At 48.6% G+C, this 27965-nt stretch overlaps 1 protein-coding gene across 1 annotated transcript in view; it reads right to left on the bottom strand.

Moving 5' to 3' along the window:
* LOC106560529 (phosphatidylinositol 3-kinase regulatory subunit gamma) overlaps positions 1–27965 on the bottom strand; it is a 356086-nt gene that overhangs the window by 180903 nt on the left and 147218 nt on the right. Inside the window, exon 5 of the mRNA XM_045687847.2 lies at positions 4265–4396. Coding sequence (XP_045543803.1) covers positions 4265–4396 — 132 coding nt within the window. The remainder of the gene's footprint in view (positions 1–4264; positions 4397–27965) is intronic.

Genomic DNA, 27965 nt, shown 5'->3' with positions numbered 1-27965 from the left:
AGGAAGTAAGGGAGGGTTAGAGCTGGGCTGACTAGGGAGGAGGAAGTAAGGGAGGGTTAGAGCTGGGCTGACTAGGGAGGGGGAAGTAAGGGAGGGTTAGAGCTGGGCTGACTAGGGAGGGAGAAGTAAGGGAGGGTTAGAGCTGGGCTGACTAGGGAGGAGGAAGTAAGGGAGGGTTAGAGCTGGGCTGACTAGGGAGGGGGAAGTAAGGGAGGGTTAGAGCTGGGCTGACTAGGGAGGGGGAAGTAAGGGAGGGTTAGAGCTGGGCTGACTAGGGAGGGGGAAGTAAGGGAGGGTTAGAGCTGGGCTGCCTAGGGAGGAGGAAGTAAGGGAGGGTTAGAGCTGGGCTGACTAGGGAGGAGGAAGTAAATGAGGGTTAGAGCTGGGCTGCCTAGGGAGGAGGAAGTAAGGGAGGGTTAGAGCTGGGCTGACTAGGGAGGAGGAAGTAAGGGAGGGTTAGAGCTGGGCTGACTAGGGAGGAAGAAGTAAGGGAGGGTTAGAGCTGGGCTGACTAGGGAGGAGGAAGTAAGGGAGAGTTAGAGCTGGGCTGACTAGGGAGGAGGAAGTAAGGGAGAGTTAGAGCTGGGCTGACTAGGGAGGGGGAAGTAAGGGAGGGTTAGAGCTGGGCTGACTAGGGAGGAGGAAGTAAGGGAGGGTTAGAGCTGGGCTGACTAGGGAGGGGGAAGTAAGGGAGGGTTAGAGCTGGGCTGACTAGGGAGGAGGAAGTAAGGGAGAGTTAGAGCTGGGCTGACTAGGGAGGAGGAAGTAAGGGAGAGTTAGAGCTGGGCTGACTAGGGAGGGGGAAGTAAGGGAGGGTTAGAGCTGGGCTGACTAGGGAGGAGGAAGTAAGGGAGGGTTAGAGCTGGGCTGACTAGGGAGGAGGAAGTAAGGGAGGGTTAGAGCTGGGCTGACTAGGGAGGAGGAAGTAAGGGAGGGTTAGAGCTGGGCTGACTAGGGAGGGAGAAGTAAGGGAGGGTTAGAGCTGGGCTGACTAGGGAGGGGGAAGTAAGGGAGGGTTAGAGCTGGGCTGCCTAGGGAGGAGGAAGTAAGGGAGGGTTAGAGCTGGGCTGACTAGGGAGGGGGAAGTAAGGGAGGGTTAGAGCTGGGCTGACTAGGTTGGAGGAAGTAAGGGAGGGTTAGAGCTGGGCTGACTAGGGAGGGGGAAGTAAGGGAGGGTTAGAGCTGGGCTGACTAGGGAGGAGGAAGTAAGGGAGGGTTAGAGCTGGGCTGACTAGGGAGGGGGAAGTAAGGGAGGGTTAGAGCTGGGCTGACTAGGGAGGGGGAAGTAAGGGAGGGTTTGAGCTGGGCTGACTAGGGAGGAGGAAGTAAGGGAGGGTTAGAGCTGGGCTGACTAGGGAGGGGGAAGTAAGGGAGGGTTAGAGCTGGGCTGACTAGGGAGGGGGAAGTAAGGGAGGGTTTGAGCTGGGCTGACTAGGGAGGAGGAAGTAAGGGAGGGTTAGAGCTGGGCTGACTAGGGAGGGGGAAGTAAGGGAGCGTTAGAGCTGGGCTGACTAGGGAGGGGGAAGTAAGGGAGGGTTAGAGCTGGGCTGACTAGGGAGGGGGAAGTAAGGGAGAGTTAGAGCTGGGCTGACTAGGGAGGGGGAAGTAAGGGAGGGTTAGAGCTGGGCTGACTAGGGAGGGGGTGTAAGGGAGGGTTAGAGCTGGGTGCCCCCCTTTGTCCGGTCCAGATGGGCATGGTCTGACTGTAAAGCTGGCCCTGTGCCCTGGGTTCTTAGAGATGTCACTCTGAGTCTGGATTAGGACAATAGGATGACTGACCACTTCTTTTGTCTGAGACAGACACAAAGGGATGGGACTGAGACACCTGGACGAAGTCTGCTGCGATTGCTGTTACACTGCCAGTCACATGGTCGGTCAGCCTGACCGTGACCTTGAGCACCGGACGGTCGGTTGATCTGTCTCCCTCCTGGAGAGTAGCGTTTATATAAATGGGTTTAGGAGGTGTGACAGAATCCACAATAGGAGGATTTGGGAGGGTACTGAGGAGGACTAGGGAGGGTACTGAGGAGGACTAGGGAGGGTACTGAGGAGGACTAGGGAGGGTACTGAGGAGGACTAGGGAGGGTACTGAGGAGGACTAGGGAGGGTACTGAGGAGGACTAGGGAGGGTACTGAGGAGGACTAGGGAGGGTGCTGAGGAGGACTAGGGAGGGTACTGAGGAGGACTAGGGAGGGTACTCAGGAGGACTAGGGAGGGTACTGAGGAGGACTAGGGAGGGTACTGAGGAGGACTAGGGAGGGTACTCAGGAGGACTAGGGAGGGTACTGAGGAGGACTAGGGAGGGTACTCAGGAGGACTTGGGAGGGTACTCAGGAGGACTAGGGAGGGTACTGAGGAGGACTAGGGAGGGTACTGAGGAGGACTAGGGAGGGTACTGAGGAGGACTAGGGAGGGTACTCAGGAGGACTAGGGAGGGTACTGAGGAGGACTAGGTGTGATGCAGAGCAAACAAGAAAATATTTTTCTTTTCAGAGAGCTGAGGGAGGAAAAGAAGAAAGGAGAGGAAAGACAGGAAGGAAGGAAAGGGACGACAGGAAGGAAAGAGAGGGAAGACAGGAATGAAGGAGAGGGACGGTACCCCCTGTATATAGCCTCGCTATTGTTATTTTACTGCTGTCGTTTAATAATTTGTTACTTTTATTTTCTATTTTTTACTTGACACTTTTTTTAAATTAAAACTTCTTAAAGCATTGTTGGTTAAGGGATTGTAAGTACAGTAAGCATTTCACTATAAGGTCTACCTGTTGTATTTGATTTGATGTATTATTATTTTACAGCAGACCACCCTCAAGTCAAAAACAAGTTCCATTTTAGTCAGCTTAACCTCACAGAACCCTCAAATTTCCACCATGCGTCTTTTCAAGTGGTTTATCCTGACTTAAAATGTTCCCATAAATAAAAGAGAGAAGCTTGTGCTGGGAGTGTGATGAAACAGGTAGGAGCTGGGAGGGACAAGCACTTACATCATTGACTGAAGCTGCTGTTGCTGGCGGAGAAGAGGAGAGGCTGAATAATTTGGGGGGAGGTCAGGGGGGAGAGAGTGTGAACTCGGCCCTAGGGTTGCCATGGTCCCAGTCTGCCCTAAGGTGTTCACACACACACACACACACACACACACACACACACACACACACACACACACACACACACACACACACACACACACACACACACACACACACACACACACACACACACACACACACCACACACACACACACGCACGCATGCATACACAAAAGCTTTCACACACACACACCAATGCAAACACCTACACGCACACACAAGTTCATACACAAATACACACACGCGCGCACACACCACCCACGGAAAGCACGACTCTCCTAATGTTCAAGGGAAAGGGTCATGAAAAATAGATCAGGTGCTACAGCGTGTCTGTAAAAGAGAGAGATGTGAGGACAGAGCAGACGTTGGAGCGAGGGATAAGATTTAGACCAGAAAGAAGTATATATTCATCTGGAGATGAACAGGGCCAACAGACAACTGAGCTGAGAGAGGGAACATTTCTGTCTCTCTCTCTCTCTCTCTTTCTCTCTGTCTCTCTCTTACTCTCTCTCTCTCTCTCTCTCTCTTAATCTCTGTCTCTCTCTCTCTGTCTCTCTCTCTCTCTCTCTCTTACTTTCTCTCTCTCTTACTCTCTCTCTCTGTCTCTCTCTCTGTCTCTCTCTGTCTCTCTGTCTCTCTCTGTCTCTGTCTCTCTCTCTCTCTTACTTTCTCTCTCTCTTACTCTCTCTCTCTGTCTCTCTCTCTGTCTCTCTCTGTCTCTCTCTCTCGAAGTCTTGAGGATGGGTTGGGAGGTCAGGCAAGCTGGCGGAGTGGTAAGTGGTGACATGCCTAGGAACTGATGTCTAACTCTGAAGTTTAGCCAGTGTATATACTGCACTTTGGTCCCAGAGGTTAAAGCAGGGTGTCCCATCCATGACCCTGGGGCAGGAGCTAGCTCCTATACCTAGAGGGTTGGCTGGATCTGACTGATGTTCATATGACCTTCGCTTAGCAACTATATTTAACATGGCTTTTCATACTGCATTATCCTATCCTTAACCCTGGGTTAACATTTTAAATAACTAAGCCTCATTTCATACAGCAGAACAGCAGAACTCTGTGATTGGCTAGCCCCAAGGAGTCTGTGCAAACAGTCTCTAGATATGGCCTGGCTTACTTTGGACTGTGATGTTTGATGTTAGTTAATAATGACCAATGTGAGTACTGTTACTGTACCTTGGGCGGTGTAGATCAGTTCACTGTAGACCATGGCTGGGATGATGGGGGAGGGCAGGTCTTGAAGGAAACCTCTCAGACTATCAGACAACACCACCAGATCATACTGGTCCACATCCACTGACGCTGGGTCTGAGAGAGAGGGGGGAGTGTGGGAGGGGTGGAAGGAGGGAGGGAGGGAGGAAGGGAGGAAGTGGTTAAAGACATAGAGAGAGACAGATGTGTTCAAAATCACATATTCTTCATTTACAAGAGAACACAATTAATGAAATGTGACTTTGGCAGCTCATCTCTCAGCAGTACCAGTGGAGACGGACGGACGGAGGGAGACAGACAGACAGACAGACAGACAGACAGACAGACAGACAGACAGACAGACAGACAGACAGACAGACAGACAGACAGACAGACAGACAGACAGACAGACAGACAGACAGACAGAGACGTTCTGGTACAGCAGCAGTCTGACATTGGAAGGTATTCTATACTTAAGCAATAAGGCCTGAACAGGTGTGGTATATGACCAATATACCACGGCTAAGAGCTGTTCTTAGACACAATGTAACGCAGAGTGCCTGGACACAGCCCTTAGCCGTGGTATATTGGTCATATATCACAAACCTCCGAGGTGCCTTATTGCTATTATAAACTAGTTATCAACGTAATATTTTTTGGGGGTCATGCCCGTGGTATACGATCTGATATACCACAGCTGCCAGCCAATCAATATTGAGGGCTCAAACCACCCAATTTATAATTACAATATAATTAGGTAGATGCTTCTGTTTGTCCTATTTCACAAGTGTGTATTATACGTGTGTGAATTGGTCATGTGTTTTTTTTTGGCATATCCAAACTCTCCCTGAGATACCCTCTGAGAATGGGTTCATGGCCAAAGTCTGACATTATCAACGGTGACCCTGGAACAATTCGGGTTAAGTGCCTTGCTCAAGAGCACATCGACAGTTTTTCCATCTTGTCTGCTTGGGGATTTGAACTAGTGACCTTTCAGACTTGTACTGGACCAACACTCTAACCGCTAGGCTACATGTCTCTGAGTGTAATGAACTGAGTCAACTGGACCAACGCTCTAACTGCTAGGCTACATGTCCCTGAGCTGTAATGAACTGAGTCAACTGGACCAACGCTCTAACCGCTAGGCTACATGTCTCTGAGCTGTAATGAACTGAGTCAACTGGACCAACGCTCTAACCGCTAGGCTACATGTCTCTGAGCTGTAATGAACTGAGTCAACTGGACCAACGCTCTAACCGCTAGGCTACATGTCCCTGAGCTGTAATGAACTGAGTCAACTGGACCAACGCTCTAACCGCTAGGCTACATGTCCCTGAGCTGTAATGAACTGAGTCAACTGGACCAACGCTCTAACTGCTAGGCTACATGTCTCTGAGCTGTAATGAACTGAGTCAACTGGACCAACGCTCTAACCGCTAGGCTACATGTCTCTGAGCTGTAATGAACTGAGTCAACTGGACCAACGCTCTAACCGCTAGGCTACATGTCCCTGAGCTGTAATGAACTGAGTCAACTGGACCAACGCTCTAACCGCTAGGCTACATGTCTCTGAGCTGTAATGAACTGAGTCAACTGGACCAACGCTCTAACCGCTAGGCTACATGTCTCTGAGCTGTAATGAACTGAGTCAACTGGACCAACGCTCTAACCGCTAGGCTACATGTCCCTGAGCTGTAATGAACTGAGTCAACTGGACCAACCCTCTAACTGCTAGGCTACATGTCTCTGAGCTGTAATGAACTGAGTCAACTGGACCAACGCTCTAACCGCTAGGCTACATGTCCCTGAGCTGTAATGAACTGAGTCAACTGGACCAACGCTCTAACCGCTAGGCTACATGTCTCTGAGCTGTAATGAACTGAGTCAACTGGACCAACGCTCTAACCGCTAGGCTACATGTCTCTGAGCTGTAATGAACTGAGTCAACTGGACCAACGCTCTAACCGCTAGGCTACATGTCCCTGAGCTGTAATGAACTGAGTCAACTGGACCAACGCTCTAACCGCTAGGCTACATGTCCCTGAGCTGTAATGAACTGAGTCAACTGGACCAACGCTCTAACCGCTAGGCTACATGTCCCTGAGCTGTAATGAACTGAGTCAAAGGAATCTCAGGGTCATTTCAATCTGGGGAAACAGGAACATTATCAGTTAGAAACAGATCTTCCCATGTACTGCATACAAAGAGAAAATGTCCTAAACCAGCAGGATGTAGACAAAACAGAGATAGACAGTCACAGAGATGTTTGTGTGTGTGTGTGTGTGTGTGTGTGTGTGTGTGTGTGTGGTGTGTGTGTGTGTGTGTGTGTGTGTGTGTATGTGTATGTGTGTGTGTGTGTGTGTGTGTGTGTGTGTGGGTGTGGTGTGTGTGTGTGTGGTGTGTGTGTGTGTGTGACCTGGGTGATTAGGTTCATTGCATTAGTAGAGGACATGCCTCTAGCATTCCCTTCTTCCACCCCCTCTTCCTCATCCTCCTCCTCTTCCTCATCAGTCAAATACATGTATGTCACATCTTCTGGACTATTATCTGTTGTTAAGAGCATGGATTTCTCTATAACTAATAGTCAAATAAACTTTCCAATCATGACGGTCCACTAAACCAGGGGTCTATTTATATCACTGTGACCTCTTTCTACCCCCGTACAAACATGATTAGAGTACAGTCCTGCAGCGTCTCTGTGTGTGTTGTGGAGTCACTGATCCTGCCACTCCATGTGGAAAAGTCACGCAGAGGGCAGAGGAATGATATTCATTTACACTGTGTTCAGTCACACAGAGGGCAGAGGAATGATATTCATTTACACTGTGTTCAGTCACACAGAGGGCAGAGGAATGATATTCATTTACACTGTGTTCAGTCACACAGAGGGCAGAGGAATGATATTCATTTACACTGTGTTCAGTCACACAGAGGGCAGAGGAATTAAATTAATTTATACTGACTTCAGTCACGTAGAGGGCAGAGGAATTACATTATTTACACTGTGTTCAGTCATGTAGAGGGCAGAGGAATTACATTAATTTACACTGTGTTCAGTCACACAGAGGGCAGAGGAATTACATTCATTTACACTGTGTTCAGTCACACAGAGGGCAGAGGAATGATATTATTTGGGTCTGTGCTGGGTCTGACAGTTGTTTTTGCTGGGGTTAACAGTGTGTTTGCTGGGGTTAACAGTGTGTTTGCTGGGTTAACAGTGTGTTTGCTGGGGTTAACAGTGTGTTTGCTGGGGTTAACAGTGTGTTTGCTGGGGTTAACAGTGTGTTTGCTGGGGTTAACAGTGGGTTTGCTGGGGTTAACAGTGTGTTTGCTGGGGTTAACAGTGTGTTTGTTGGGGTTAAGTGTTAACAGTCCTCTCAAGGCTCTACTGTGAAGACAGTCCTCTCATGGCTCTACTGTGAAGACAGTCCTCTCAAATATCTACTGTGAGGACAGTCCTCTCATGGCTCTACTTTGAGGACAGTCCTCTCAAGGCTCTACTGTGAAGACAGTCCTCTCATGGCTCTACTGTGAGGACAGTCCTCTCATGGCTCTACTGTAAGGACAGTCCTCTCAAGGCTCTACTGTGAAGACAGTCCTCTCATGGCTCTACTGTGAAGACAGTCCTCTCATATCTACTGTGAGGACAGTTCTCTCATGGCTCTACTGTGAAGACAGTCCTCTCAAATATCTACTGTGAGGACAGTCCTCTCATGGCTCTACTTTGAGGACAGTCCTCTCATGGCTCTACTGTGAGGACAGTCCTCTCATGGCTCTACTGTAAGGACAGTCCTCTCATGGCTCTACTGTGAAGACAGTCCTCTCAAATATCTACTGTGAGGACAGTTCTCTCATGGCTCTACTGTGAAGACAGTCCTCTCATGGCTCTACTGTGAAGACAGTCCTCTCATGGCTCTACTGTGAAGACAGTCCTCTCATGGCTCTACTGTGAGGACAGTCCTCTCATGGCTCTACTGTAAGGACAGTCCTCTCAAGGTTCTACAGTGAAGACAGTCCTCTCATGGCTCTACTGTGAAGACAGTCCTCTCATGGTTCTACTGTAAGGACAATCCTCTCATGGCTCTACTGTGAGGACAGCCCTCTCAAGGCTCTATTCTGAGGACAGTCCTCTCAAGGCTTTACTGTGAAGACAGTCCTCTCAAGGCTCCACTGTAAGGACAGTCCCCTCATGTCTCTACTGTGAGGACAGTCCTCTCAAGGCTCTATTCTGAGGACAGTCCTCTCAAGGCTTTACTGTGAGGACAGTCCTCTCAAGGCTCTACTGTGAGGACAGTCCTCTCATGGCTCTACTTTAAGGACAGTCCTCTCAAGGCTCTACTGTGAGGACAGTCCTCTCAAGGCTCTACTGTGAGGACAGTCCTCTCAAGGCTCTACTATGAGGACAGTCCTCTCACAGTTCTACTGTGGCTCTACTGTGAGGACAGTCCTCTCATGGCATCTAATAGTAGTGTCCCTATTTTGAGGATGAGGAGAGGATGAGGAACGAGGTCAGGATGAGGACAGTCCTCTCAGGACCTGAGACCTCAGCCAGCAGCGTTACAGCACTGCACAGTCAGACCACAGGGGATTGGGACAGAGAAATGCCCACATTAATCTCTCTCTCTATAATTCTGCTATCTCTTTGAGAGCCTGAAGACAAATTCCATATCTTTCTCATTCCCTTTGGTTCTCTGTTCCATCATCTCTTGCTACCTCCCTTTGTTTCTCTGTTCCATCATCTCTTGCTACCTCCCTTTGTTTCTCTGTTCCATCATCTCTTGCTACCTCCCTTTGTTTCTCTGTTCCATCATCTCTTGCTACCTCCCTTTGTTTCTCTGTTCCATCATCTCTTGCTACCTCCCTTTGTTTCTCTGTTCCATCATCTCTTGCTACCTCCCTTTGTTTCTGTCTTGTTTTTTTTCTGTCTGGTTATCACTTACTCTCTGGCCTGGAGAATCCAAGTGACAAGGCTATCCCTTTTTCTACTCTCTTCTCTCTTTCTTCCAATCCCACTCCTTCTCTGCCTCCTCTCCTCTCCTCATCCCTCTCTCCGGATGCCTGCCTGCTCTTAGACAGTGGAGATGTGGCATCACAAATGACAAACAGTTGTTTAATCCCCTCCAGAAAGTATTAGCTGCTAATTCATGCCCCAACACGTCAGCAGGGCCAGGCTGGGCCAAGCAGGGGCACACCGGGTCACCTCCACCCAGGTTAGGTGGGACCGTCTTGGGGCACGGACAGGGCCTGACCCCCCTTAGCTCTGAATAGATGAGGTGAGCTTCAGGCAGACAGATTGGCACCAGCGAAGAAATTCTGGGGTAATTTTGGCCTTCCATTCAGGCTGTCTGTGTAATAGAGGGAGTTATGAGCAGGGTGCGGGTGAGGATGTGTGTTTGACAGAAGGAGTTAGGAGCAGGGCGCGGGTGAGGATGTGTGTTTGACAGAAGGAGTTAGGAGCAGGGCGCGGGTGAGGATGTGTGTTTGACAGAAGGAGTTAGGAGCAGGGCGCGGGTGAGGATGTGTGTTTGACAGAAGGAGTTAGGAGCAGGGCGCGGGTGAGGATGTGTGTTTGACAGAAGGAGTTAGGAGCAGGGCACGGGTGAGGATGTGTGTTTGACAGAAGGAGTTAGGAGCAGGGCGCGGGTGAGGATGTGTGTTTGACAGAAGGAGTTAGGAGCAGGGCGCGGGTGAGGATGTGTGTTTGACAGAAGGAGTTAGGAGCAGGGCGCGGGTGAGGATGTGTGTTTGACAGAAGGAGTTAGGAGCAGGGCGCGGGTGAGGATGTGTGACAGAGGGAGAGAGGGAACAGATTTGTCTCTTTTCTATTCTTGGTTGGGATGTGCGTGTTACAATTTTGGGTCACTTCCATTGGCCTATAACCATTATGGGTCGTTTTACAATTCTGATTTGATTCCTAATCCAATCCCAGATTTGAGTGGAATTGAAATTGACCTCAGTCACACTAGTGTTTCATCATCATAACTATTCATCTCTCTCTCTCTCTCTCTCTCTCTCTCTCTCTCTCTCTCTCTCTCTCTCTCTCTCTCTCTCTCTCTCTCTCTCTCTCTCTCTCTCTCATACACACACACACACATGCACAGCCTTTTACCTTCAAACCCCCAATACATCCTACAGAAGACAGACACAGCAGGTGTATGTATAGGTCATGTTTGACTGGCTTAGCATTTAACAAAAAACATTTCAACAATGTTGTTTACACACACACACACACACACACACACACACACACACACACACACACAATTGATTGAATTCTCTGCAAAAACCTGCAACCAGCCCAATATGGGTCTACCCTCTACTGTTGACCCATCTTTATTTCATAGTGATGTGCACTGTAATCCAGGGCCATTCTTATTACAAAACATTGACCATTAGCTAGCCACTGGGTCGTGATGACAGTGTGATGTGTGTGTGTGTGTATACATGCAGTGACCTCCAGTGACCTCCCGTGACCTCTAGTGACCCGAGAGGCTGCTGTAGGAGTTAAGGTGGTTAGATGGTGGTGTCTTTAAATGAGTCTAACCGACCTGGACCCAGAGCCTGACCCCTAACCGTAAGAGTCGCAGGCAGCCAGCCGTGCCATGGGCTCTACAGCTGGTCATTTCATGCTGTTTAAACCTGCGTTACACATGGCATTTAGGCTACACACACACAAACTGACCTTCAGTCTTTCATATAGATGGCAGAGAGATGACGGAGTAGTACTGGGACTGTAGTGCCATCTCTAGGGGAGGTACTAGTATGGGGTGGCAGTGTACCCAGCCAGAGACAGGAGCCCCAAACACAGCTTGATGAATGAGGCCAAACAGAGGGGGAAGAAGAAGGGAGGAGGATGGAGGTAGGGTGACACTGTGGTGTGGGTTGCCCTGAAACCAAAAGCCTGTCATGGCTGGGGATTTTCCGCTCACATGGCAGGATAAACCATGGCAGGGTAAATGGCAGGATAAACCATGGCAGGGTAAATGGGAGGATAAACCATGGCAGGGTAAATGACAGGATAAACCATGGCAGGGTAAATGACAGGATAAACCATGGCAGGGTAAATGACAGGATAAACCATGGCAGGGTAAATGGCAGGATAAACCATGGCAGGGTAAATGGCAGGATAAACCATGGCAGGGTAAATGACAGGATAAACCATGGCAGGGTAAATGACAGGATAAACCATGGCAGGGTAAATGACAGGATAAACCATGGCAGGGTAAATGGCAGGATAAACCATGGCAGGGTAAATGACAGGATAAACCATGGCAGGGTAAATGGCAGGATAAACCATGGCAGGGTAAATGACAGGATAAACCATGGCAGGGTAAATGACAGGATAAACCATGGCAGGTTAAATGACAGGATAAACCATGGCAGGGTAAATGACAGGAAAAACCATGGCAGGGTAAATGACAGGATAAACCATGGCAGGGTAAATGACAGGATAAACCATGGCAGGGTAAATGACAGGATAAACCATGGCAGGGTAAATGACAGGATAAACCATGGCAGGGTAAATGGCAGGATAAACCATGGCAGGGTAAATGACAGGATAAACCATGGCAGGGTAAATGACAGGATAAACCATGGCAGGGTAAATGACAGGATAAACCATCGCAGGGTAAATGGCAGGATAAACCATGGCAGGGTAAATGGCAGGATAAACCATGGCAGGGTAAATGGCAGGATAAACCATGGCAGGGTAAATGACAGGATAAACCATGGCAGGGTAAATGGCAGGATAAACCATGGCAGGGTAAATGGCAGGATAAACCATGGCAGGGTAAATGGCAGGATAAACCATGGCAGGGTAAATGACAGGATAAACCATGGCAGGGTAAATGGCAGGATAAACCATGGCAGGGTAAATGACAGGATAAACCATGGCAGGGTAAATGGCAGGATAAACCACGGCAGGGTAAATGACAGGATAAACCACGGCAGGTTAAATGACAGGAAAAACCACGGCAGGGTAAATGACAGGATAAACCACGGCAGGGTAAATGACAGGATAAACCATGGCAGGGTAAATGGCAGGATAAACCATGGCAGGGTAAATGACAGGATAAACCATGGCAGGGTAAATGACAGGATAAACCATGGCAGGGTAAATGGCAGGATAAACCATGGCAGGGTAAATGACAGGATAAACCATGGCAGGGTAAATGACAGGATAAACCATGGCAGGGTAAATGGCAGGATAAACCATGGCAGGGTAAATGGCAGGATAAACCATGGCAGGGTAAATGACAGGATAAACCATGGCAGGGTAAATGACAGGATAAACCATGGCAGGTTAAATGACAGGATAAACCATGGCAGGGTAAATGACAGGATAAACCATGGCAGGGTAAATGGCAGGATAAACCATGGCAGGGTAAATGGCAGGATAAACCATGGCAGGTTAAATGACAGGAAAAACCATGGCAGGGTAAATGACAGGATAAACCATGGCAGGGTAAATGACAGGATAAACCATGGCAGGGTAAATGACAGGATAAACCATGGCAGGTTAAATGACAGGAAAAACCATGGCAGGGTAAATGACAGGATAAACCATGGCAGGGTAAATGACAGGATAAACCATGGCAGGGTAAATGACAGGATAAACCATGGCAGGGTAAATGACAGGATAAACCATGGCAGGGTAAATGACAGGATAAACCATGGCAGGGTAAATGGCAGGATAAACCATGGCAGGGTAAATGACAGGATAAACCATGGCAGGGTAAATGGCAGGATAAACCATGGCAGGCTAAATGGCAGGATAAACCATGGCAGGGTAAATGGCAGGATAAACCATGGCAGGGTAAATGACAGGATAAACCATGGCAGGGTAAATGACAGGATAAACCATGGCAGGGTAAATGGCAGGATAAACCATGGCAGGGTAAATGACAGGATAAACCATGGCAGGGTAAATGGCAGGATAAACCATGGCAGGGTAAATGACAGGATAAACCATGGCAGGGTAAATGGCAGGATAAACCATGGCAGGGTAAATGACAGGATAAACCATGGCAGGGTAAATGGCAGGATAAAGGCTAGGGAAGGGAAGAGGAGAAGAGAGGAGAGGAGCGTGGAGAGGAGAGGGAAGGGGAGTAGAGAGGAGAGGGAAGGGGAGAGGAGAGGGAAGGGGAGAGGAGAGGGGAGTGGAGAGGAGAGGGAAGGAGAGAGGAGAGGAGAGGGAAGGGAAGGGGAGAGGAGAGGGAAGGGAAGGGAAGGGGAGAGGAGAGGGAAGGGGAGTGGAGAGGGAAGGAGAGAGGAGAGGAGGAGCTTGCTGCTGATCTACACACATATGGTTATTACACACACCAGACACACTCAGCCAGAGTCACCAGGACAGAACCTTTAGCCTAGATACATGAACCGTATGTGTGGCTAGAAAAACAATAAAATATTGAAAGAAAGGTCCTCTCACTGTGACCTGAGTTTATTTTCAGCAAACTTAACATGTGTAAATATTTGTATGAACATAACAAGATTCAACAACTGAGACATAAACTGAACAAGTTCCAAAGACATGTGACTAACAGAAATTGAATAATGTGTCCCTGAACAAAGGGGGGGTCAAAATCAAAAGTAACAGTCAGTATCTGGTGTGGCCACCAGCTGCATTAAGCACTGCAGTGCATCTCCTGCTCATGGACTGCACCAGATTTGCCAATTCTTGCTGTGAAATGTTACCCCACCCTTCCACCAAGGCACCTGCAAGTCCCCGGACATTTCTGGGGGGAATGGCCCTAGACCTCACCCTCCAATCCAACAGGTCCCAGACATGCTCAGTGGGATTGAGATCTTCGCTGGCCTTGGCAGAACACTGACATTCCTGTCTTGCAGGAAATCATGCACAGAACGAGCAGTATGGCTGGTGGCATTGTCATGCTGGAGGGTCATGTCAGGATGAGCCTGCAGGAAGGGAACCACAGGAAGAAGGATGTCTTCCCTTAACGCACAGCGTTGAGATTGCCTGCAATGACAACAAGCTCAGTCCAATGATGCCGTGACACACCGCCCCAGACCATGACGGACCCTCCACCTCCAAATCGATCCCGCTCTAGAGTACAGGCCTCGGTGTAACGCTCAATCCTTTGACGATAAACGCATATCCGACTATCACCCCTGGTGAGACAAAATCCCGACTCGTCAGTGAAGAGCACTTTTTGAAAGTCCTGTCTGGTCCAGCGACGGTGGTTTGTGCCCATAGGCGACATTGTTGCCGGTGATGTCTGGTGAGGACCTGCCTTACAACAGGCCTACAAGCCCTCAGTCCAGCCTCTCTCAGCCTATTGCGGACAGTCGGAGCACTGATGGAGGGATTGTGCGTTCCTGGTGTAACTTGTTGTTGCCATCCTGTACCTGTCCCGCAGGTGTGATGTTCGGATGTACCGATCCTGTGCAGGTGTTGTTACACATGGTCTGTCACTGCAAGGACGATCAGCTGTCCATCCTGTCTCCTGTTAGTGTCTTAACGACCGTTCCACAGGTGCATGTTCATTAATTGTTTATGGTTCATTGAACAAGCATGGGAAACAGTGTTTAAACCCTTTACAATGAAGATCTGTGAAGTTATTTGGATTTGTACGAATTATCTTTGAAAGACAGGGTCCTGAAATAGGGCCGTTTGTTTTTTTACTGAGTTTATATAGACATTCTTCTTTCAGAGACTAATTCATGCGCTAATTCATGCGACCATACAGTTTTGATTTCTGTTTGCCATACAAATGTGCTGTGATGTTACAGCACAGTCTATTCTCATAGTTTCTACAGGTTGTAAATTAAAGGTAAACTTTTTGCTAAGTGTATATTACTATATCATGGACTATGACTTTTCAAATCACCCAGCAGTGCTGCTTGCAGAGTTAGCTCCAGGTAAATGTTGCAATTCTTCAACCATTCTTGAACCTGCGATCAAAAACCACATACATATGGAGAGTACCAAAACAAATGATATAATTATTTTGTCTCATCACAGCAAAATCTACAGAGCTGGGATGGTTGCATCCTCCACAGATATTGGATGCAAGAATTTTGTAAAATAATTTAAATTGAAAAACTCAACGTTTTGAATCCGGTGTCGTTTTGTATATCAGTTCATAAACCATGTGCCATGGAATCAGTACATTGAAAATCTCTTCCCAACTATTTTGCAGTCTGTATGGCACAGCTGTCATCGTGTATTTTCAAGTGGATTAAACTGAAATTGCAACCAACTTTCTATGGCTTGTTTTAAAAATAGCGATAGATTAGAGATGATTTCATTGTCAAAAAAACGAAAGTGAGAGGTTGGAATTTGAATAAAGGGAAAAAGGCCATTCTTGAACACGGGGTGAGCCATTCTTACTAGTCTGCTAGAGAACCAGTTCGGATATAAGTATAGGTTTTGTATGACTGAAGCCTTTAGTGAGAGGTCTAATGCTTTAATATTTAATAATGTCTGCCCTCCAAATTCATATTCATGATATAAATAGGCCCATAATTTAATTCTCTAGAGGAACGTATTCAGACCCCTTCCCTTTTTCCACATTTGTAACATTTCAGCCTTATTCTAAAATGGATCAAATAAAAAAAATCCTCATTAATCTAAACACAATACCCCATAATGACAAAGCGAAAACAGGTTTTTAGAAAAACAGAAAAACCTTATTTACATAAGTATTCAGACCCTTTGCTATGAGACTCGAAATTGAGCTCAGGTGCATCCTGTTTCCATTGATCATCCTTGAGATGTTTCTACAACTTGATTGGAGTCCACCTGTGGTGAATTCAATTAATTGGACATGATTTGGAAAGGCACACACCTGTCTATATTAGGTCCCACTGTTTACAGTGCATGTCAGAGCAAAAACCAAGCCATGAGGTCAAAGGAACTGTCCATATAGCTCCGAGATATGTGTTGAGGAACTCTAGAACGTGTTGAGGCACAGATCTGGGGAAGGGTACCAAAAAATGTCTGCAGCATCAAAGCATTTGATGCAGATGATGAGAGGGAGGTCACCAAGAACCCGATGGTCACTCTGACATAGTTCTAGAGTTCCTCTTCAGAGATGGGAGAACCTTCCAGAAGGACAATCATCTCTGCAGCACTCCACCAATGAAGCCTTTATGGTAGCGTGGCCAGATGGAAGCCATTCCTCAGTAAAAGGCACTTGAAGTTTGCCCAAAGGCACCTAAAGAACTCTCAGACCATGACAAACATTTTCTCCTCCTAGATAGTTACCACACACAACAAGCAGAGAGAGCCAGGATCAAAAACACAGTCTTACTGTAGTCAGGACCACAACACTGTCTTAGTGTAGATTCAGGACAACAACACTGTCTTACTGTTGATTCAGCCATGGAGAATGAAGGTACCAGAGATCTAAGGCGTCCTAGACAGAGAGCCAGTTGATGAAAGACACCCCAGTGTTCTCCACACAGAGAGAGACAGTTCAACAGAGAAACAGAGGGAGAGACAGGAGGACTAGGTTCTGTGAGAGTGTTATTCCAGACAAAAAAAATGTACCATTATTTTACTGAGAATACATTCTCCTTTACAGCAACAACCTGGGGAATAGTAACAGGGGAGAGGAGGAGGGATGAATGAGCCAATTGTAAGCTGGGGATGATTAGGTGACCATGACGGTATGAGACAGATTAGGAATTTAGCCAGGACACCAGGGTTACCACCCCTACTCTTACAATAAGTGCCATGGGATCTTTAGTGACCACAGAGAGTCAGGACACCCGTTTAACATTCCATCCAAAAGACAGCACCCTACACAGGGCAATGTCAACAATCACTGCCCTGGGGTATTTTTTTTAGACCTGAGGAAAGAGTGCCTCCTACTGGCCCTCCAACACCACTTCCAGCAGCAACTGGTCTCCCATCCAGGACCAATCCTCCTTAGCTTCAGAAGCAAGCCAGCAGTGGGATGTAGGGATGTATGCTGCTGGTATAGCCAACCTCTCTCAGCTAATCACAGTAGATGGTACTCCCCGTCCCATCTCGTACCAGCTTTATATGATGCTGCCTGCTGTGCCTTCTGTGTTTCTACACTTTAAATAGATATCAAAGGTGACAGACTATGCAATAGTAATGATGCATTTATCAATTTCACAACAATCTCAACCTAGTATTAGGTTCTGTGTCAACGCATAGAAAAGATCAGTGGTATTCAACCCTGCTGGTTTTCTGTTCTACCTGATAATTAACTGCACCCACAGAAGGTCTGAATCAGTCCCTGACTAGATGGGAACAATGAAAAAAAGCAGTGGAACTGGCTTCGAGGTCCAGAGTTGACTTTGAGGGTTCAGAAGGTACTCGTACTCAAACCATGAAAAGGAATATCCCAGGCAGGGTTATGTGCTTAATTTAATCCATGCTCAAAAGAATACAAAAGGTGACAGTGCAAGGTGCAACAATTTTTTTCGGCCTTATGACTTCATCGGTGCTGTACAAAGACAGCACAGACAACAACAAAAGAGTTGCTGTGTGTGACAAGCCCATAGAATGGAACACAGAGAGATAACGATCTATTGAAACAGTAGATATTATAAATATGGGCCATATTTAAATGTTTTGTTTGTATTTTCCTTATAAGGCTAACATGTACTACTAGCTTTTTGCACAAATGGAATTGTGTGTAATAACATAATACATTGAATCCAAATGTTGAGTGTGATTTGTTCACACTTGTTGTTTCAGTGAGATGGGTGTGATATTGGAATATTGGGTGGAATATGAATCAAAAGCCGCCGAATGTCGTGTGTTTATCTTCTGGAATATGGTGCCTTATCATGTGTTCCAGTCAGCTGAGACGTGTGCTGTGAAAGCCTCGGCTCCATCTATGTGTGTCTCTGAGCCTCTGTGTGTGTGTGTGTGTGTGTGTGTGTGTGTGTGTGTGTGTGTGTGTGTGTGTGTGTGTGTGTGTGTGTGTGTGTGTGCGTGCGTGCTTGTGTGCCTGGTGTGTGTGCACTGTGCGTGACTGAGTGGGGAATAGATCCGCGGCAGATTTCACACATTGCAGCTCTCCCCACTTTTTGGCAGAAGATGGATTTGGATTTTGCATTTTTTAAGCTTGCTTTGCCCCTTTTTCCATTTGCAGATCAAAGTGTTGGATGCCTTCTGTCTGCCTGTTCTGTTCCAGCTTGGCTGTCCTCTCCTATCCTCTCCTCACTGCTGATCTGTGCTCTGAATCAATCCTAGGGCGCTGGGGAGATGTTGCCTGACGACTCAAACTGAATCCTCTCGCTGCTCTATGTTCCCTACACACAAAAGCATGTGGACACCCCTTCAAATTAGTGGATCCGGCCTTTTCAGCCACACCCGTTGCTGACAGGTGTATAAAATCGAGCACACAGCCATGCGATCTCCATAGACAAACATTAGCAGTAGAATGGCCTTACTGAAGAGCTCAGTGACTTTCAACCTGGCACAGTTATAGGATGCCACCTTTCCAGTTCGTCAAATTTCTGCCCTGCTAGTGGTGCGCCTGTCAACTGTAAGTGCTGTTATTATGAAGTCGAAATGTATAGGAGTAACAACGGCTCAGCGGTGAAGTGGTAGGCCATACAAGCTCACAGAACAGGACTGCCGAGTGCTGAAATGCGTAGCATGTAAAAATCGTTTGTCCTCAGTTGCAACACTCACTACCAGGTTCCAAACTGCCACTGGAAGCAACGTCAGCACACAAACTGTTTGTCAGGAGCTTCATGAAATGGGTTTCCATGGCAGAGCAGCCGCACAGAAGCCTAAGATTACCAAGAGCAATGTCAAGCCGGAGCAGTGTAAAGCTCGCCACCACTGGACTCTGGTGCAGTGGAAACGCGTTCTCTGGACCATGTAGTGTACTTCAGTCTGAGACTGCCAACTTTCAATTATTCTGTGGTGAAGAAAAAATGAGGAATGTTGTACAAAACAAAGTCATCAGCAATTGGATCATCTCTAACAAATCAGAGTATCAAAGCCAATGACAAAAAAAATGACAAATTTTCTAAAATCAAATCAAATCAAATGTTATTTGTCACATGTGCCGAATACAACAGGTGTAGACCTTACCGTGAAATGTTGACTTAAAAGCCAACAATGCAGTTTGAAGGAAATATTTACTAAATAAACTAAAGTAAAAATAATTTTAAAAATTAACACAAAATAACAATAATGAAGCTATATACAGGTGAAGCCAATGTGGGGCGGGATCAGGTTAGTCGAGGTAATTTGTACATGTAGGTAGGGGTAAAGTGACTATGCATAGATAATAAACAGCGAGTAGCAGCAGTGTAAAAACAAAGGGGGGTGGGTGTCAATGCAAATAGTCTGGTAGCCATTTGATTAATTGTTCAGCAGTCTTATGGCTTGGGGTAGAAGCTGTTAAGGAGCCTTTGGCCATATACTTGGCGCTCCGATACAGTTTGCCGTGCGGTAGCAGAGAGAACAGTCTATGACTTGGGTGACTGGAGTCTTTGACAATTTTTTGGGCCTTCCTCTTACACTGCCTAGTATATAGGTCCTGCATGGCAGGAAGCTTGGCCCCAGTGATGTACTGGGCTGTATGCACTACCCTCTGTAGCGCCTTACGGTCGGATTCTGAGCAGTTGCCATACCAGGTGGTGATGCAACGGGTCAGGATGCTCTCAATGGTGCAGCTGCAGAACTTTTTGAGGATCTGGGGACCCATGCCAAATCTTTTCAGTCTCCTGAGGGGGAAAAGGTGTTGTCGTGCCCTCTTCATGACTTTCTTGGTGTGTTTGGACCATGATAGTTTGTTGGTGATGTGGACACCAAGGAACTTGAAACTCTCGACCCGCTCCACTACAGCCCCGTCGATGTGAATGGGGGCATGTTCGGCCCTCCTTTTCCTGTAGTCCACGATCATCTGCTTTGTCTTGCTCACGTTGAGGGAGAGGTTGTTGTCTTGACACCACACTGCCAGGTCTCTGACCTTCTCCCTATATGCTGTCTCATCGTTGTCTGTGATCAGGCCTACCACCATTGTGTCGTCAGCAAACTTAATGATGGTGTTGGAGTCGTGCTTGGCCACACAGTCGTGGGTGAACAGGGAGTACAGGAGGGGCGTAGTACACACCCCTGAGGGGCCCCCGTGTTGAGGATCAGCGTGGCAGATGTGTTGTTGCCTACCCTCACCACCTGGGGGCGGCCCGTCAGGAAGTCCAGAATCCAGTTGCAGAGGGAGGTGTTTAGTCCCAGGGTCCTTAGCTTAGTGAGGAGCTTTCTGGGAACTATGGTGTTGAATGCTGAGCTGTAGTCAATGAACAGTATTCTCACATAGGTGTTCCTTTTGTCCAGGTGGGAAAGGGCAGTGTGGAGTGCGATTGACATTGCGTCATCTGTGGATCTGTTGGGGCAGTATGCAAATTGGAGTGGGTCCAGGGTTTCCGGGATGATGGTGTTGATGTGAGCCATGACCAGCCTTTCAAAGCACTTCATGGCTACTGACGTGAGTGCTACGGGGTGGTAGTCATTTAGGCAGGTTACCTTCACTTTCTGGGGCACACGGATGGTCAGGGTGGTACAGACTCGGCCAGGAAGAGGTTGAAAACATCAGTGAAGTTACTTGACAGTTGGTCCACTTAACCCACGCGTGCTCTGGCTCCGACACAACCCATCGGTTTCTGGGACCAATCATCAAAGTTAAAACGTGCTTGCGTTCTAGGAATCGTCGAGGAGGTACTCAAACCCAGAGTCATCACTAGCAGAGAAACCTGGTGAGCCATCACTTGTAGAGATACCTGGTGAGTCATCACTAGTGGAGATACCTGATGAGTCATCACTAGCAGAGAAATCTGGTGAGTCATCAAGAGTAGAGAAACCTGGTGAGTCATCACTAGCAGAGAAACCTGGTGAGTCATCACTAGTAGAGAAACCTGGTGAGTCATCAAGAGTAGAGAAACCTGGTGAGTCATCACTTGCAGAGAAACCTGGTGAGTCATCACTAGGAGAGAAACCTGGTGAGTCATCACTAGTAGAGAATCCTGGTGAGTCATCAATAGTAGAGAAACCTGGTGAGTCATCACTAGTAGAGAAACCTGGTGAGTCATCACTAGCAGAGAAACCTGGTGAGCCATCAACAGCAGAGAAACCTGGTGAGTCATCACTAGCAGAGAAACCTGGTGAATCATCACTAGCAGAGATACCTGGTGAGTCATCACTAGTAGAGAAACCTGGTGAGTCATCAATAGTAGAGATACCTGGTGAGTCAGCATTAGTAACAGCACTAGTAGAGACACTTAGTGATTAGTGAGTCAGCGTTAGAAACATCACTAGTAGAGATACCTGGTGAGTCAGCATTAGAAACAGCACTAGTAGAGATACCTAGTGACTAGTTAGTCAGAGTTATAAACAGCACTAGTAGAGATACCAAGTGACTAGTTAGTCAGCGTTAGTAACATCACTAGTAGAGATACCTAGTGACAAGTGAGTCAGCGTTAGAAACAGCACTAGTAGAGATACCTAGTGACTAGTTAGTCAGAGTTATAAACAGCACTAGTAGAGATACCTGGTGACTAGTTAGTCAGCATTAGGAACAGCACTAGTAGAGATACCTGGTGACTAGTTAGTCAGAGTTATAAACAGCACTAGTAGAGATACCAAGTGACTAGTTAGTCAGCATTAGGAACAGCACTAGTAGAGATACCTGGTGACTAGTTAGTCAGCGTTAGGAACAGCACTAGTAGAGATACCTGGTGACTAGTTAGTCAGCGTTAGGAACAGCACTAGTAGAGATACAGTGGGGGAAAAAAGTATTTGATCCCCTGCTGATTTTGTACGTTTGCCCACTGACAAAGAAATGATCAGTCTATAATTTTAATGGTTGGTGTATTTGAAAAGTGAGAGACAGAATAACAACAAAAAAATCCAGAAAAACGCATGTCAAAACTGTTATAAAATTATTTGCATTTTAATGAGGGAAATAAGTATTTGACCCCTCTGCAAAACATGACTTAGTACTTGGTGGCAAAACCCTTGTTGGCAATCACAGAGGTCAGACGTTTCTTGTAGTTGGCCACCAGGTTTGCACACATCTCAGGAGGGATTTTGTCTCTCTCCTCTTTGCAGATCTTCTCCAAGTCATTAAGGTTTCGAGGCTGACGTTTGGCAACTCGAACATTCAGCTCCCTCCACAGATTTTCTATGGGATTAAGGTCTGGAGTCCGGCTAGGCCACTCCAGGACCTTAATGTGCTTCTTCCTGAGCCACTCCTTTGTTGCCTTGGCCGTGTGTTTTGGGTTATTGTCACGCTGGAATACCCATCCATGACCCATTTTCAATGCCCTGGCTGAGGGAAGGAGGTTCTCACCCAAGATTTGACGGTACATGGCCCCGTCCATCGTCCCTTTGATGCGGTGAAGTTGTCCTGTCCCCTTAGCAGAAAAACACCCCCAAAGCATAATGTTTCCACCTCCATGTTTGACGGTGGAGATGGTGTTCTTGGGGTCATAGGCAGCATTCCTCCTCCAAACACGGCGAGTTGAGTTGATGTCAAAGAGCTCCATTTTGGTCTCATCTGACCACAACACTTTCACCCAATTGTCCTCTGAGTCATTCAGATGTTCATTGGCAAATTTCAGACGGGCATGTATATGTATTCTTGAGCAGGGGGACCTTGTGGGCGCTGCAGGATTTCAGTCCTTCACGGCATAGTGTGTTACCAATTGTTTTCTTGGTGACTATGGTCCCAGCTGCCTTGAGATCATTGACAAGATCCTCCCGTGTAGTTCTGGGCTGATTCCTCACCGTTCTCATGATCATTGTAACTCCACGAGGTGAGATCTTGTATGGAGCCCCAGGCCGAGGGATATTGACAGTTCTTTTGTGTTTCTTCCATTTGCGAATAATCGCACCAAATGTTGTCACCTTCTCACCAAGCTGCTTGGCGATGGTCTTGTAGCCCATTCCAGCCTTGTGTAGGTCTACAATCTTGTCCCTGACATCCTTGGAGAACTCTTTGGTCTTGGCCATGGTGGAGAGTTTGGAATCTGATTGATTGCTTCTGTGGACAGGTGTCTTTTTTACAGGTAACAAGCTGCGGTTAGGAGCACTCCCTTTAAGAGTGTGCTCCTAATCTCAGCTCGTTACCTGTATAAAAGACACCTGGGAGCCAGAAATCTTTCTGATTGAGAGGGGGTCAAATACTTATTTCCCTCATTAAAATGCAAATCAATTTATAACATTTCTGACATGCGTTCTTCTGGATATTTTTGTTGTTATTCTGTCTCTCACTGTTCAAATAAACCTACCATTAAAATTATAGACTGATCCTTTCTTTGTCAGTGGGCAAACGTACAAAATCAGCAGGGGATCAAATACTTTTTCCCCCCACTGTACCTAGTGTAAGAAACATTGGTTTATATGAATATATAAATATCAGGATGAAGGTGTAAATATGAATGTTAATAAACACATGTTGTCTTAACAATGAAGCTAAAGCCAAAGCTGGTACTACCCCACCCCCTCCCACCGCCTCCCTTCCTCTTCTGTCATCACTGTATACCAGGGCCTGTTGTCAACAGATCTTAAACACACCAGGCCACGGTGGGCAGGGGTCTCCTTTGTCTGTTATTTAAAGGTGTGGGCAGAAACTGTCTGAATGTTTTGTAGAAGGATTTACGTATGTCTTACTTGTGCTTGAGTCACTTCACAAAAAACTAGCCACTCAACACAGTTGTTCCCCGTGCTTGATAATGTTGGCAGAGTTTTTCCCCACAACTCTGGTTCCGGTTTGCCGTTTCTATTGATTGTCCATACGTTTCCGGCACTGTAGTTAGTGTTACTGACAGTACTGTATGTTGTCCAAGCAGCACTCTGAGGCTGTTGGCTGTGACAGAGGACACTTCTAGTAAATCAACGCCCTCGCCTTGCGGACAGAGAGGAAAATAGACATGGAGATGACACGTCTCATTCCTCCCTGACCACAGGGCCACTGAGCTCAGCTCTTTGAGTCTCTGTCCACTAGGCTTGGAGATGAGGCCTATAGTACAGCTGAACTCACTCACTCCTACCTAATGGCCCAGTGTCCTTATCAAATGCCATGGAAGGAGCTGTATTATCAACACTACCACCCTGACCATCAATATCTGTGTTTACCCATCTGTCTACCCATCTGTCCTTGACATGCTGCTCAAGTATACTCATATCTCTCCACTACTTATACTTAGCCAGAACAGTCAGCCAGTATACAAAGGGATGGATGGAATAAACTGTAACCTGAACGTATCATAATATAAACTGTGAATGACTCTCTCTGTGTGATGTTGAGACACTTGGGTTGAATGGGGACATACCACTGTGTGCCAATAGGCCTGGTGGACTACGATAATGTGTGAGTGGGTGAATATGAGTGACACACACACACACAGGCACGCATGCACTAGGCCAGAGATGATGAGTGTGAGGAATGAGGTGCTGAGGTTTAGGTGAACCAGTGAGGTCTGAGGGTGAGGAGGACTGGAGCCAGGACAGGGCAGAACTGGACAGGACAGGACTGGAGCCAGGACAGGGCAGGGCAGGACAGCACAGTACTGGAGCCAGGGCAGGGCAGGGCAGGACAGCACAGTACTGGAGCCAGGGCAGGGCAGGACAGCACAGTACTGGACAGTACAGGACAGGGCAGGACAGCACAGTACTGGAGCCAGGGCAGGGCAGGACAGCACAGTACTGGACAGTACTGGACAGGGCAGGACAGCACAGTACTGGAGCCAGGTCAGGGCAGGACAGCACAGTACTGGAGCCAGGGCAGGGCAGGACAGCACAGTACTGGACAGTACTGGACAGGGCAGGACAGCACAGTACTGGAGCCAGGGCAGGGCAGGACAGCACAGTACTGGACAGGGCAGGACAGGACAGCACAGTACTGGACAGTACTGGACAGGGCAGGACAGCACAGTACTGGAGCCAGGTCAGGGCAGGACAGCACAGTACTGGACAGTACTGGACAGGGCAGGACAGCACAGTACTGGAGCCAGGGCAGGGCAGGACAGCACAGTACTGGACAGGGCAGGATAGGACAGCACAGCACAGTACAGTACTGGAGCCAGGGCAGGGCAGGACAGCATAGTACTGGACAGGGCAGGAGAGCACAGAACTGGACAGGGCAAGACAGCACAGTACTGGACAGGGCAGGACAGTACAGTACTGGACAGGGCAGGACAGCACAGTACTGGACAGGGCAGGACAGCACAGTACTGGGCAGGTCAGGACAGCACAGTACTGGACAGGGCAGGACAGCATAGTACTGGACAGGGCAGGACGGCACAGAACTGGACAGGGCAGGACAGGACAGTACTGGACTGCACAGAACTAGACAGGGCAGGACAGCACAGAACTGGGCAGGGCACGACAGCACAGGGCTGGACAAGGCAGGACAGAGCAGGATAGCACAAGACTGGACATGGCAGGACAGCACAGAACTGGACAAGGCAGGGCAGGATAGCACAGGGCAGGACAGGACAGCACAGCACAGGGCTGGACAGGGCAGGACAGGGCAGGACAGCACAAGACTGGACAAGGCAGGACAGCACAAGACTGGACAGGGCAGGACAGCACAGGGCAGGACAGCACAGTACTGGGCAGGTCAGGACAGCACAGTACTGGACAGGGCAGGACAGCATAGTACTGGACAGGGCAGGACGGCACAGAACTGGACAGGGCAGGACAGGACAGTACTGGACTGCACAGGACTAGACAGGGCAGGACAGCACAGAACTGGACAGGGCAGGACAGCACAGAACTGGACAGGGCACGACATCACAGGGCTGGACAAGGCAGGACAGAGCAGGATAGCACAAGACTGGACATGGCAGGACAGCACAGAACTAGACAAGGCAGGGCAGGATAGCACAGGGCAGGACAGGACAGCACAGCACAGGGCTGGACAGGGCAGGACAGGGCAGGACAGCACAAGACAGGACAGCACAAGACTGGACAGGGCAGGACAGCACAGGGCAGGACAGGACAGCACAGGGCAGGACAGGACAGCACAGCACAGGACTGGACAGAACAAGCCTGAACAGGGCAGGACAGGGCAGAGCAGGACTTGACAGGACAGGGCAGGACTGGACAGGGCAGGAGCACACAACACACCACAGCCCAGCCCAGTACCAGCCCTGCCCAGTACCAGCCCATCCCAGCCCAGTACCAGCCCATTACCAGCCCAGCCCAGTAGCAGTCCACCCCAGCCCAGTACCAGCCCACACCAGCCCAGTACCAGCCCACACCAGCCCAGTACTAGCCCACCACAACCCAGTACCAGCCCAGTACTAGCCCAGCCCAGCCCAGTACCAGCCCAGTACTAGCCCACCCCAGCCCAGTACCAGCCCAGCACCAGCCCACTCCAGCCCAGTACCAGCCCACCTCAGCCCAGTACCAGCCCAGCACCAGCCCACTCCAGCCCAGTACCAGCCCAGCCCAGTACCAGCCCAGTACCAGCCCAGCCCAGTACCAGCCCAGTACCAGCCCACCTCACCCCAGCCCAGTACCATCTCAGTACCAGCCCACCTCACCCCAGCCCAGTACCATCTCAGTACCAGCCCAGTACCAGCCCAGTACCAGCCCATCCCAGCCCAGTACCAGCCCATTACCAGCCCAGCCCAGTAGCAGTCCACCCCAGCCCAGTACCAGCCCACACCAGCCCATTACCAGCCCACACCAGCCCAGTACTAGCCCACCCCAGCCCAGTACCAGCCCAGCCCAGTACCAGCCCATTACCAGCCCACACCAGCCCAGTACTAGCCCACACCAGCCCAGTACCAGCCCAGTACCAGCCCAGCCCAGTACCAGCCCACCTCACCCCAGCCCAGTACCATCTCAGTACCAGCCCAGTACCAGCCCAGTACCAGCCCAGCCCAGTACCAGCCCAGTACCTGCCCAGCCCAGTACCAGCTAACCCCAGTACCACCCCAGTACCACCCCAGCCGAGTGCCAGCCCAGTACCAGCCCAGCCAAGCCTAGTACCACCCCAGCCCACCCCAGCCCAGTACCAGGACAATAAACAGCCAAAATAACATCTAACACAGGACAGCCACACAGTGTCAACTGGCAAGAGAGAAAGAAAGAAGGGAGATGGAGAAATAAAGGGAGGGAGATAAAGAGGGAGGTAAAGAGGGAGACGTGAGAAATAATGAGAAACCGAAGGAGATAGCAACAGAGGGTATGAGACATGGGGAGCTGGAGGGGCAGAGTGAGAGAGAGTGTTTCTCTGCTCTGTCATAAGAGGCCTGACTCCAACAACACAGGACTGCTGCTGCTCTGCTAGGAGGTGACATCATCGCTGGAGAGAGGGAGGGAGGGAGGGATGCTTTACCTCCACTGAGTGGAAGAGAGCAGGTGGAGATGACGACAGGAAGTGGAGGGGACAGAGGGTAAAACATACAAACTGCAGCAGACTGGAATGGAACAGAGTATACAGCGTTACTAAGACAGGAGTGGATTGTGGGAGAATTTGGGGAAGAAAGGGGCCACCTGGCACATAATTATGTCATCATTGAGGGCAAGGAGCTGATGGCATGTTTATGTTTCTGTGTATATCAATATCACCCTAGTACAGTGCTACTCTACCTACTGACACAATATCACCCCAGTAGTGTTACTCTACCTACTGACACAATATCACCCCAGTACAGTGCTACTCTACCTACTGACACAATATCACCCCAGTACAGTGCTACTCTACCTACTGACACA

The sequence above is a fragment of the Salmo salar genome, chromosome 10 (assembly GCF_965601325.2).
Source record: "Salmo salar chromosome 10, fSalSal1, whole genome shotgun sequence".
Taxonomy (NCBI): Eukaryota; Metazoa; Chordata; class Actinopteri; order Salmoniformes; family Salmonidae; genus Salmo; species Salmo salar.
The sequence above is the reverse complement of the archived record's forward strand: the minus strand, read 5'-3'. Positions and strand labels throughout refer to the sequence as shown.